The 12,926-nt window shown below is 58.6% G+C and overlaps 1 protein-coding gene across 2 annotated transcripts in view; it reads right to left on the bottom strand.

Annotated features, from left to right (window-relative positions):
* Positions 1 to 250: 250 nt before the first annotated feature.
* Positions 251 to 12,926, bottom strand: part of QSOX1 (quiescin sulfhydryl oxidase 1) — a 44,488-nt gene continuing 31,812 nt past the window's right edge. The window contains exons 9-13 of one of the 2 annotated variants that reach the window (XM_066361665.1): positions 10,245 to 10,367; positions 8,923 to 9,070; positions 4,040 to 4,219; positions 1,839 to 2,113; positions 251 to 1,052 (exon numbers count right to left, since the gene is read on the bottom strand). In XM_066361665.1, the coding sequence (XP_066217762.1) occupies positions 1,044 to 1,052; positions 1,839 to 2,113; positions 4,040 to 4,219; positions 8,923 to 9,070; positions 10,245 to 10,367 (735 nt within the window). In that variant the 3' untranslated portion in view covers positions 251 to 1,043. Of the gene's footprint in view, positions 2,114 to 4,039; positions 4,220 to 8,922; positions 9,071 to 10,244; positions 10,368 to 12,926 lie in introns of both variants that reach the window. The other variant, XM_066361664.1, reaches the window with a different exon arrangement.

Genomic DNA, 12,926 nt, shown 5'->3' with positions numbered 1-12,926 from the left:
GGACAACAGGCCAGCCTCCGCAGAGCTGAGAGCAGCTGGCAGGTGCCCCGGGGGAGCGGCGGGGCTGCACCCCACCAAGGCCCGCCCTGGTGCCCGTGGGAGGCCCCTTCCCACGGGCTGTGACTCGGGTCCCTTGTCAGGCCAGGAGCTCTGTGAGCCAGGGGAGATCGCATCTGGCTGAATGGATTTTGCACACTCTGTCCAGACCTAGGCACTAGGTCTCCAAGTCGCAAGTTACAGGACACATGGGTGCTGCCTTAACAAAAATAATTTATTCCACGGCCCTCACAAGCAGGGGGCAGAGTGAAAATCGAGCACGTGTACAGTGTCACCTTCCCTCAGGCCCCTTCACCTCATGGCAGGAGGTGGGCGCTCGAGGGAGATGACCCCCCACTCACTGCAGCAGACTGCGTGTTCAAATATTAGCATCTATTTTGCAGACCAAATCAACAAAGACCCCGCTCCCAGAGGGGTGAGCACAGGGGGAAAAGCCAAAGCACACCTGAAGCGACCATCTTTTCACTCGACCTCTCCTAGCTGAGCCCAGAGTAAGGCACTGCAGGTCCTAGCCTCTAGCCCTAACCTAGATCCCACACTGCCTCTTCACCAGGCCCTGCCCAGCCAGCCGCTCGCCCCCGCCGAGCCCAGTGACCATCACCCACCCAGCGCCTGTACGCTTCTCGTAGCACAGGTTTGGGAAGGACCAGCCTGAGGTGTTCCTCCCATAAATGTCACCTGAGAGGCCAGCACGACTTCCACAAGCTCCCAGTCCCTACCCTAGAGCTCCCCGCAACCCAGGAGGGCTGAGGGGCCGGAGGCGCAGGCCGCAGAGGGCCAGAGGCAGTCCCGGTGTGAAGGCCTCTTCGTGTCCAGAAGGGAGAGGGACGGATGGGCCCTGGGACGTGGTGAGGAGTTCTGATCCAGCCCACTCAGCCCGGGGACCTTCCTCTGATTGGGAGCCTTGGAAACTGGCTCATTTGCCCCAATTTGGGGCTGAGACCAAGCAGGAGACATTGAAGTTTCAGCAAGAGTGAGGCAGGACTTCAGATTAGCTGAAAAAAGAGGAATTCAGTGCTGAGAGGCCAGGGACAGAGCCTGTCACTGCCCAAGGCTGCCCCCCCCCCCCCCGCCCCGCCGTGTTGTCTGATGACTGGGACTCTGTGCATGGCTTCAGGTCTCTGTAACACTCCCTACAGGGACCAAGGAGGGTTCACTGGTTTTCCTGGACTTCTCTGGACAGGAAGCAAGGGGAGGAGAGGGGGGCAAGGGGCTGGAAGAGCCCCACGGATAGCAGCTCCCTTTCCTGCCGCCCTCCCAAGGGGGAGGGTTCAGGCTGCGGGGTGGCTGGCGTGGCCCTTCAGGGCCCTCACCCTGGCTCGGAAGTAGGTGTACACGGCCAGCAGGCCCATGAAGGACAGGGAGTAGAGCACCACACAGAGGCTGACGTCCAGGTGGGAGAAGTCCCCTTCCAGCACCTGCAGCCACTGGCCTCGGCCCCGTAGGACCCCAGCCTCTGGCTTCCCGTCAGGGATGTTGGCCAGCTGTTTGGAGCTGCGGCCCACCCGTCTCAGCCCCAAAGGGCCCCCACGGGGGTTCTTCTCAGCCGGGAATGCTGCCGGCTGCTCAGCCCCTGTGTCTCGCTTCCTCAAGGGTCGCTGCCCTTTTGGCTGCTCCAGCTCATCCCTCTGAACCTCTGCCATGTACTCAGGAGGCCCCTGGCCTAGCTCTGCTCCGGTCACACCGGGGCCAGCCTGCATCTCCGGGGGGTGGCTTGGCCCAAGTCTCTCCGCCGGAACATCCAGGACGACAGTCCTGGAGAACTCTGTCCCTGGGCCTACCATGCTCTCAGCCGATGCAGGGCCCCGAGTAGAATTTCCGGCTGCCAGCTCTGGCTGCGGGATGGCCGCCATCCGTGACGCGCCCCTCCGGGAGCCCGCCCCAGCCGAAGGGGGGTCCACAATGACGTTGTTCCTGGAGAAGTGGGTCTTGAAAAAGCTGAGGATGCTGCCCAGGTCCCACACAGGTGTCCCCCGGAGTTCATTGTGGCAGGAAGAACAGAGTTCGCGAGGCGGCCACTGCACCTTGGGGAACTGGGGGTCCTCGCTGGGGGCCCCTGGGAAGAGAAGCAGACACAGGTTAGCTGGGACATGGAACCCACCCAGAAGCCCAGACGTCCTTCTTCCATTCAGAACGCCAGCTTCATCTGCAGAAGGGCTCACCGTGGAAGGGGCGGGTCTGAGCCGAGGCAGGCGATGAACTAGCTAGCACGGGGCCTGGCCCAGCGCCCACATGGTGCCACTCAAGGTGAGGGGTAGTCCTGCACCACCCCAACCCCAGCACTCAGGGTCCCAAGGGAATGCAAACAGCTCCCTTCCAGTCGCTTCCCCAGGAACCCACTGTCTCCCTCGGCCGACATCTCTCCAGCCTGCAGCCCCAGACCAGGCACGGAAGGTGAGAGGACTCAGAAGGACCTGTCTTGCAGTCTTTGGATGGTCTGCTGGTATTTGTCTTCTTGGCCTTTTTCTGATATCTTCCAAGTTTTACACCATGGAGATATATGGCTTTTGTCATTACAGGGAAAATGTCTTTTGAAACAAGAGTATGTGGCACCCAGTAATTCCCCAGGCAAGCCCGCTGCAGCCCTTCGGGGTGGGTAGGAGTTAGGGGAGTTTCCTCCCCAGGTGGGCTCCAAGGGGTAGGCATGGGAAGACCTGGCGGCCTGGACAGGGCAGGAACTCGAGGGAGAGTCAGGAAGTGGTCGTGCCCGCCAGGCGGCAGGGACCCCAAGCAGGGCCATGACCATGGCAAACCCAGGCTGAGCCCCCGAGGGCCTGCCACTAGCCCCTCGCCCAGTGTCGCCAGGGAATGCCAGTCAGCCCATCTCTCATGTGGGAGGCACCCCTCCTAAAGGGTTTAATAGGGAAAGAAAGTTACTGGCCAGAATGAGGCAACAGCAAGTGATGTAGAAGTCAGATTAGGTTATTTTGGGGAGGGAGCGACAAGCATTTCCAAGGGTCAGTGAGCACGCAGCTTGTACCTCCCATCACTGTGATTAGTTTGATCTGAAAGGCCCCCATGAGAGAGGGCAGGGTACAGCCCTCCTTAGGTCCTCAGACAGAGGCCCTGGCTCCTGGCCCGCCGGCTCCTGGCCTATCAGTGGCAGCTGGGCCCGGAGGCAAGCTGGGAGCCTGCAGAGGTCACAGGGCTAGAGGGTCAGATGGAGCATTTGGTGGGAGGGTAGGGTGGGGAGGGGAGGTGGGAAGAGAGAGGCACATGTCTTCTTTTCAAAGTCCACCAGGAGGCCCCAGGAGACCCAGACCAAGTGCAGCCTCTGGTACCACCACCTGCTCCATTCGGCCCCTTTAACCCCCCATCCCACCCCCGCACTGCTGGGAGGTCTGTCCCAGCCACACACACTCCTCTCTCCCCCCACACAGGCCCAAGCTCCCGTCCACAGAGGGCCCCTCCCCACCTGCCGGCTCTGCTCATCCCTGGACATTACTGTTTTGCCAGTTGGACCCATCGGAGTGCGGTGCCCGGGGAAGAGAAACACTGTCAATGAGGGAACTAGAAGACAAGTCCTCCCGCGGTGGGATCAAGTCCCTGGTACTCCTAGGAAAGACCTGGTCGTTCTTTTCCAGAACATGCTATCAGTAGAGCCCTCCTATGAGTAGAAAAGCCTGGCTCTCTCCTCCCTGTGGGTTGAGTAGGGGGCCAATAGCCAGAGAGCAGAACAGGGAGGCAGAAAGGGACCCCGACAGGCCAGAGGGAGGGGCCCCAGTACAGGGGAAAAAAATCAAGGGCATCAGAAAACCAGGCTCTTCAAGTATCAAAACCTCAGTTTCCTCATCTGGAAAATGGGCCTAATGATACTGATATCCATCAGCAGGGCTGGTAGAGCATGTGAAAGGCTCTGCGTGCTGTGAAACACTGTGACACATGGGGTGTTACCTGGGGGACGAGTGTCCCATCTCCGAAGTACCCCACCTCATCCCCCCTCTGTAGGTGAACCCCGGCCTTGGAGGCGGCCCTCCCTTACCTGCGAGGCGAGCATTGACCTTGTTGTGGCTAGACCAGAGCCAGAGCACAGCACTTTCTCGGCTCCCCACGCGGTGCATGGAGGCGGCGGCCATCTGCTCAAAGTGGCTGGCACACTCCCGGCAGCCAAAGAAGAAGCGCACGTAGCCGCGGATGGCCTGGAGGACCTCCTGGGCCTTGGCTGCGGGGCAGAGGGGACACTGCTCACAGGGGCCCTCCAGCCGAATGCCCTCGCCAGCCCCCCACCCTCCCCTCCACGGGCTCACCACAGTCACCTCTGCACAGGGACCCCCACCCCAGCCCATCCACCGAGGGGCCCGGGGTCTCTCGGCCTACTTCACCTTCCAAGGGTCAATTTAGAGCTGACTCCCTCTCCTCCCAAACTCCTAAACCCAATTTCTTTTTTTTTAAACTTCTTTTTTTTTTTAATTCATTTTAGAGAGGAGAAAGAGAGAGAGAGAGAGAGAGAGAGAAGGGGGGAGGAGCAGGAAGCATCAACTCCCACATGTGCCTTGACCAGGGAAACCCAGGGCCTAGAACCGGCGACCTCAGTGTTTCCAGGTTGATGCTTTATCCACTGAGCCACCATAGGTCAGGCTAAACCCAATTTCTTACCTCTGCCACCCAGCCAGGCCCTTGTCACTTGCTAATGTCCAAACATGTCAACAGGACAATCGGACTCCTTGAGAAATGGCTAGAGAGGGAGGTGGGGGCCACAGTGCCCACCACTCAGCCCCCAAGCCCAGCGTGGTCCCACCTGCATTGGGCTTCCTGTTCCGACCTGCTCCCTGTCGGGACTCCTCCCTTGGGCACAGCATCAGGAATCCTGCATGTCCCCTAATGTGTGTCCACCTCCCCTCCCTCAACCCCCTCCCACAGGGCCCTCTGGACTGGCATCAGCACAGTCCAAGTAGTCCCCCTCCCTGCTGCTCTGGGCTCTGGGCTGCCCCCTCGCCCCGCCGCTCTTAAACCCTCTGTCTCTCACTCCACACACCCGAGGGCCACAGACGGGGAAGTGGCCTGATGCTTGGCTTCCAAACTCCCCTTCCTGCTGCAAATCCCTCAGCCCTTCAAAAGCCAGTCTAGTCCCACCCCTGCATCCACTGGGACATTGGCCTGCTGTGCTCTGTCCCACGCCACCATGCCCACCCCCACCTGTGCCTTGCCCCTCAGCTCTACCCCAGCTGCCCACCTGCCCCTGCTCTGCAGCTGTCTCACCTCCTCTGTCCGCCCTCATGCCCTGGACCCCACCCTCTCCCCTCCTTTAAAATTTTATTACTGTGTTTTCTTCTGTTATCACACCATCAATCTCCCTTACTGAGACCACTCTGACCGCTGAAAACAATGACAATAATGAAACCCCTCCTCGGACCCGTTACACTACAGTGAACTCCCCAACGTCTAGTTTCTTCCCCGCTCCTGTCTCCAGCCCACTCCAGCCAGGTCTGTCTCGCCCCAAACCCACAGACACAGCAGCACCTGCTCGGCTGACGTCTCCTGGAAACACTCTACGTGTACTCCCCTCTTGAAATCGCAATGGCTGCTCCTTGTTAGTCGCCTCTGTCAGCGCTGGTCCGCTCCCAGAGGTCCAGACAATGCAGAGCCCGGAGCTCAGGCCTCAGCTCCCTTCTCTGCCCACCCACTAACGGGCTCACCCAGTCCTTTGGCTTTATCTGTCATCTGCATGCCAATGACCACAGGTGTGCCCCACTATCCTGGACCTCCCCCAGGGCTCCAGACTCGACTGTCACACTCTCCTCCAGATGTCCAAGGGGCACAGACCATTAAGACCCTTTCTCCCAGTCTGCGCCCCCCCGCCCCCAGCCTTCCTCCTTCTCGGCTCATAGGACCATCACCTGCCAAATGTTCAGGCCCAAAAGCTCCAGGGACAGGACCACCATGAGTCCCAGATCATGCACATTCTTCATCCAGTCCATTGCTGAGTCCCATCCCCTCTACCTTCAAAACATTCCCAATCTGAACACCCACCCCACATGCATACCCCCAGCTCTGGTCTGGGCCCCCACCACCTCTCCTCTCCGAGACTAACCAGTTCCACAAATTCCACGCTGGCTGCACTGCCTCCACCATCCCCTGCTGCAGCCCACCCTCCACCAGGCACCTTTCTGAAGCATTTGTCGTTTGCACCATGCCCTGCTTACTCATCATGCTGAGACCACAGTCCAAATCGCCTGTCCCTCTCCTCTCCTGCCTCCCTGCTCCCAGGCAGCACCACACGGGCCTCCTTATGGTGCCGCACACGTGCCAGACTGTTCTCTGCACTGCTCGTCCTTGACCTCTGTGACAGGCTCACTTGCATCCTCTAAAATTCATATGTTGAAGCCCTAACCCCCAGGGCTTCAGAATGTGGCTGTGTTTAGACAAAGGATCTTTAAAGAGGCGATTAAATTTCCTCGGAAGAGGAAACCTGGACAGTCACACATGCAGTGAAGACCATGTGAAGACCCAGGGAGAAGGTGGCCGTCTGCAAACCAAGGAGAGGCCTCAGCAGGAACCAGCCCTGCCAACACCTGCATCTTGGACTCTCAGCCTCCAGAACTGAGAGAAAATGCACCTGTTGTGTAAGCCCCCCAGTGTGTGGCCTTGGTTGCGGCGGCTCTCGCAACCTAATTCTGTTTAGAAGTTCTTCCCAGATGTCCCACAGCTGCTTCCCTCTCATTCAGGTGTCAGCACCGGGTCATCTCCCCAGCCCCTTGTCGAAACACAGCACCCCACTCTAGGACCTCATGTACCCCACTTGGCTCTGTCCTCTTCACAGCTTCCATCATCATAACTGAAATGGTCTCTCTGTCTGTTTACTGTCGTTTTCTGCCACTGGAATGTTGTCCCCTTGAGGCAGGGACTTCTCATCTCGTATGGGGTACCCCCCGCCCCGCTACGGTAGGGCCTGGTGCTTTGGAGACGCTCTGTCAACGCTGGCTGACACAGTGCCTGGCTGGCTGTCCCCGCACCCTGCAGCTCTGCTAATTCCCACTCTCTGCCGGGGATGGGATGCTCTTCCTGCCTAGCTCAACTCCTGTTCTCTCAACAACTCCCACTGTAAGAAATAATAACGGAGCCAATTTAAAATGGAGTTGGAGCCCTGGCCAGTTGGCTCAGCGGTAGAGCGTCGGCCTAGCGTGCGGAGGACCCGGGTTCGATTCCCGGCCAGGGCACACAGGAGAAGCGCCCATTTGCTTCTCCACCCCTCCGCCGCGCCTTCCTCTCTGTCTCTCTCTTCCCCTCCCGCAGCCAAGGCTCCATTGGAACAAAGATGGCCCGGGCGCTGGGGATGGCTCTGTGGCCTCTGCCTCAGGCGCTAGAGTGGCTCTGGTCGCAACATGGCGACGCCCAGGATGGGCAGAGCATCGCCCCCTGGTGGGCAGAGCTTCGCCCCTGGTGGGCGTGCCGGGTGGATCCTGGTCGGGCGCATGCGGGAGTCTATCTGACTGTCTCTCCCTGTTTCCAGCTTCAGAAAAATGAAAAAAAAAAAAAAAAAAAATGGAGTTGGAAAAAATAAATAAATAAAATAAAATGGAGTTGGAGATGCCATCCCAGGGGATTTCCATTGCCTGTCTTACTATGTCTCAAATCTTTGGAATGGGCCTAAAGCAACATTATGTCCCAAACAACTGTTTGCAAAGATGACAACAAAAGCAGAGATTACGACCACTGGACTAATGGCTACCAGCCTGAAAATTAAAAACATTATTTAGAATTAGCGTCACTCTGTGAGTTTATCCATACCAATAGAAATGCCTTCCTCCTACTGATGTTAACTGTTCCCCTTCCCTTCTCATAAACACCCCCTGCCTTTATCTCCTAGTCAGAACACTATTTGAGTTTCTGCCTGAATCAGTGCTTCCCAAAGACCTAGCACTTCCTGTCTTTCCGAATACCTTTCTTGCCCCCTTGGCTCCTGCCCTGGGCACACTCTACCTGCCCACCTGTCCCACAGCCCACCGAGAATAGGACTCTTCTCCACCTCTGCCTCCTTCAGCTGAGCCCTGGCCGGATACAGCCCTGGTCCCTGGGTAAGTATGGACGGAACCGGATGCCCACCGGTCGTTACGTGGAGGTGTGAGGCAGTGCGGGTCATGGAGCACAGCCGCACAGCTGGGGAGAACGGGGCAGGAGGGGCAAGGTGTTTCCCCAGCTTCCCCTAGAAAATGATTTTTCAGTGGGAAACAATAAAATTGTTCAAAGTACATGGTATTGGCCGTGAAAACTGAAATAGACACAGTTCTTTCCTTTATCGGAGTATAAAATATGGAACCACTCAGCCCTGACTGGCTGGCTCAGTGGTAGAGCATCGGCCTGGCATGTGGAAGTCCTGGGTTCGAATCCTGGCCAGGGCACACAGAAGTACCCACCTGCTTCTCCACCCTTCCCCCTCTCCTGTTCTCTCTTATCTCTCTTCCCCTCCCGCAGTCAAGGCTTCCATTGGAGCAAAGATGGCCCGGGTGCTGAGGATGGCTCCATGGCCTCTGCCTCAGGTGCCAGAATGGCTCTAGTTGCAATGGAGCAATGCCCCAGACAGGCAGAGCATTGCCCCCTGGTGGGCATGCAAGGTGGATCCCAGTCAGGCATATGCAGGAGTCTGTCTGTCTGCCTCCCAGCTTCTAACTTCAGGGGAAAAAAAGGAACCACTCATTTTTCATGAAGACTGAAAACAAAGCAAGCTCATGGCTCTGAGAAAGCCAGGGAGAAGCCTCACACCCGAGCTGGCAGGGCAGGGGCTGGACTGGTGGCTTTTCCAGGTCCTTCCCTCTGGTCCCACGCGGGCTGTTCTGGTTATGTGCAGCCAGCTGCAAACACAGATCCCCTATCAGGCTGCAGCAGGAGCCAATGGAGGCAGAACAGGTGTGCAAGCCCCGGACTCACCTGCTTCTTGCGACTGGTCCACACTCTGCCGTGTCGCCTGCACAGTCAGGAAGTGGAAGAGGACCCACAGGGAGCAAGGAAAGCCCCGAAAGTGAGGCTCACTCCCCTGGCAGCCGACCCAGTTCACCTTCTTGGTGATCACAGCTCCCTACAGGACACAGACGAACGTGAGTGCATATATGGAGAAGACAAGAGGCTGGGAGGCGAGAAGAGAAACTCCCAGGGGACTCAAAGGTCCGCAGTTAGCCCTGACGCAAATGAGGTCCTCTCGGTGGATGAGGCTAGCACAGTGAATTCCCTGCCTCTGGTTACACCCACCAAAGGAGGCTCAGGTCTGGAAACCTGTGACGCAGAGCAAGTCACGGCCCCATGCTAGCCTCATCTTCTCCATCTGTTCAACGAGGGGGGCTGATCTTGGAGGTTCCTTCCAGCTTTGACATCCCACAAATCTGTGTGGCTTTTCCTCCTGCTGGCTGCCACGGGCTCCTCTGCACACAGCGGCGTGAGCAGGGGCCCAGAAAGGCGCCCTGGAGAGGCGCAGAGAACCCACCCTGAGCCAGCAGCAGAAGTGCTTGGAGGCCACAGAGGACAGTAGTTAAAAACTGTCCCAAGGCCCTGGCCGGTTGGCTCAGCGGTAGAGCGTCGGCCTAGCGTGCGGAGGACCGGGTTCGATTCCCGGCCAGGGCACACAGGAGAAGCGCCCATTTGCTTCTCCACCCCTCCGCCGCGCTTTCCTCTCTCTCTCTTCCCCTCCCGCAGCCAAGGCTCCATTGGAGCAAAGATGGCCCGGGCGCTGGGGATGGCTCTGTGGCCTCTGCCTCAGGCGCTAGAGTGGCTCTGGTCGCAACATGGCGACGCCCAGGATGGGCAGAGCATCGCCCCCTGGTGGTCAGAGCATTGCCCCTGGTGGGCGTGCCGGGTGGATCCCGGTCGGGCGCATGCGGGAGTCTGTCTGACTGTCTCTCCCTGTTTCCAGCTTCAGAAAAATGAAAAAAACAAAAACAAAAACAAAAAAAACCTGTCCCAACTGCTGTCTCATAATCAGTTTTAGATCCCAGCCCAACCACCATGGGCTTAGACAAGTTACTTAACCTCAGTTTCTTCAACTGCTAAATGGGAATAAAATCCACTTTGAACTAATGTTGGGGGATTAAGTAAGTTATGCTTATAGAATGCTCAATACCCAGTAACTTCCTATGAATGGGAGGATCCCACCAGGTCCCTGGCTCCTCCCTGGACGCACACTGGTGGAGGTTAGAGGTGGCATCACCCCCACTCCAGTCACAGACACGGAGGGCCCTTCCGTCACTGCCTGGACTCACCTCCTGCCTGCTCTCCAGGGCAGTCTGAAAGAAGCCGTAGGGGATTTTCTTCCTCTGCTGCTGCCTGAGCCACTCATTCATGGAGTGCAGGAAATTCTGGACTAAGGGCTGGCCGGGGAAGTACTAGGGAGACACAAGTGCAAGGTACAGATGAGAACCTGCCCCCCCATGAGGCCCCTGTCCCTGGGGCAGTGAAGTGGGCCAAGGCGGGGAAGCACCCTACCTAAGACACAGATGTGGCCCCCCACCACCAGCGCTCTGGGGCACCCAGTGAGGCACGGGGCACAGCTGGGGAGAGGAGAGAGGCTGGGGGTGCGGCTGCACCCAGAAGGCCTCCTCTTCTCGAGGCCAAGGCTCCTGCACAGACCCCTGTCCACATGCCACCATGGGCACTGGGCTGCTGGGAGCCCCGGGCCCCACGGGCCTCCCTTTGGATGGTCTCTGACAGAGCAGCTGACTTGCTGGCTGGCCGGCCGGCAGGCGGGGCAAGGGGCAAACGGCCTTCCATTTGCCATTTGTATTCCACGGGCTGCCAGTCATGACAAGGCAGCCCGTGGGCTTAGAGCCAAGATCCCAATCTTGATGGTAACTCCCAGCAGTCTCTGAGGAACACGGAAAGCTGCTCTGACAATAAGTCAGCTCAAATCTGATTAGTATCAGCACTTTAAAACCACAAGGACTCCAGGGAGGAGGACAGATCTGCGTGTGTGCACGTGTGGCGGTGGGGGGGGGGGGCTGAGCAGGGCAGGAGGACAGCACTGAGGAACCTGCAGAGGAGAATTCGAGCACAGAAAAGCAGCTTAGAGAAGAAAGATTCTGCAGATGGGAACTATCACTAGACAGAAAAATCCTGCTGACCGATCCAGTCCTCTGTGAAGACCATTCCCTAATCTTATAAAACCTCTAGGTCTGGACATGTCCCCAGAGTGAGAAGTGGCCAGAAAGAACCTGGGCTCCGACACGCGCCCTCTTGGTCAGCTCACATGGGCCTCTGGGCTCCTAACACAGATTTACAGCTTCAAGTCAGCACCTCCTTCTGACCTTCGCCCGTCATCCCGGCTGGGAACCTGGTCCTCGAAGGCCATGGTGTCAGGAGGAAGGATGAATTAAGGGGCTCTGGGCTACATGGAGTCACCCTCCCTGCTGGGAGCAGGGAAACCCTGTAACCACACGCCACCCAGTGGTGAGTCCTGCCAACCGCTTGTGAGAGAGCAGGAGCTCCCTGCTCAGGGGGCAAGGCCGGAGGGGGCACCCTCAGGACACGCAGAATACCTCCCACGGGCACAGGCAGGGCTGACCGTTGGGGCTGAGGTGCAGTGAGCACCACCACCCTTCAGGCTCTCAGTACCCCATGCATGCACTGGGTGAGGACCTAGGTTAGACAACACGTGGGTGCCTGTCTCAGCTCGACCACCCCCGGCTGGGACAAGGTGCTTTACTCCTCTGGGCCTCCATTTCCTCTCTGTGACAGGAGGCCCACCCCGGGGGCTTGGCTATGAGAAATACAAATAAGCTAATACACAAAGGGCACTTGGAAGAGGCTGGCACCCCGTCAGAGTTCCAGAAATGGAGCTACTATTGTGATAACTACTGAGGAAGAAGATGCCCAAAAGAGGTGGGGGCGACACTACTCCGCAGTCTCCAGGAGGTGCAAGGGCGGCCCCAGCGGGCCCTCTGCTCCTGGTCCTGCATGGGCCAGGCTTCCCTCTGGCCTGAGCCCAGCCCCATCCTCTCTGAGGACCCTGGCTTCTGGCAGGGAGGGCTCCTTCACCCCAAACTCATATCCAGCCCCTGCTGAGGGCAGAGGCTCAGCCAGAGCCCTGGAGGGGGAGTGGCTGCAGCCTCTGCCCGACCCCAGCACCTCCTGGGCCCCCTTCTTCCCCTGCTCATGCTGGGCAGACAGTCACGCCGCCGGCCACACGGAAAGTGGTTGTGAGCAGCTCACAGGAACAATTTCCCTGGATGATTCCTGCGTGCTGGACGAGCTGGGGGTGGGGTGTCCTCCTCACCTCCCCCAGAGCGCTGCCCACTGAGCACTCTGGGAGGCGGGCCTGTGTCAGGCAGGGCAGTCTGCAGAACCACTCGAGGACTGTTCCTCCCATTCTCTGGGTGACTTGGGGACCAAGTGGCTCACAGTGCCTCTGGGGAAGGGCCTTTCTTATCAGCATGGGCTGAGGGCTGTCTTGTCTTAGATTGGAGAGCCCTGGCTACCTCCTGAGTCCTCGGTGTAATCACACATGCATGTGACTACGCCAAGTGAGCTGGAAGGCCAGGCTGGTGAGGGGGGGCAGAGGGAGCAGACTGGCAGACAGTTCCCGAGGGACAGGCGCAGGTCACCCTCACAGGCGACAGCCCCAGCTGCCCAAAGACCTGCGCCCAGAAGTTCAGACCCAGTGCCTGGGTCTGCGGGTGGCTGAGTCAGCATGTCAGGGGACTGGAGCCCAGATCTGACTCAGCGGCCCCTGGTGGCCAGAGCACCACGCAGATCTGGACCCAGAGAGGAGGGCACAGGGAGGCGGGGCAGGGGCAGGGGGAAAAGGCAGCCCACTTCTTAGCTTCAGAGGAGCAAGGCACATGGCAGAGGGCACAGCTCTGGGGCCCAAGAGCTTAGCTCAAACCCCCACCTGTCCTCCTCCTGCCTGGGATTCCAGCAGCCAGAAGGCGAGGCCTTCAAGGAGCCTG

Source organism: Saccopteryx leptura, chromosome 2, assembly GCF_036850995.1.
Source record: "Saccopteryx leptura isolate mSacLep1 chromosome 2, mSacLep1_pri_phased_curated, whole genome shotgun sequence".
NCBI lineage: Eukaryota > Metazoa > Chordata > Mammalia > Chiroptera > Emballonuridae > Saccopteryx > Saccopteryx leptura.
Note: the sequence above shows the minus strand (reverse complement) of the source record. Positions and strands in the feature narration are given on the sequence as shown.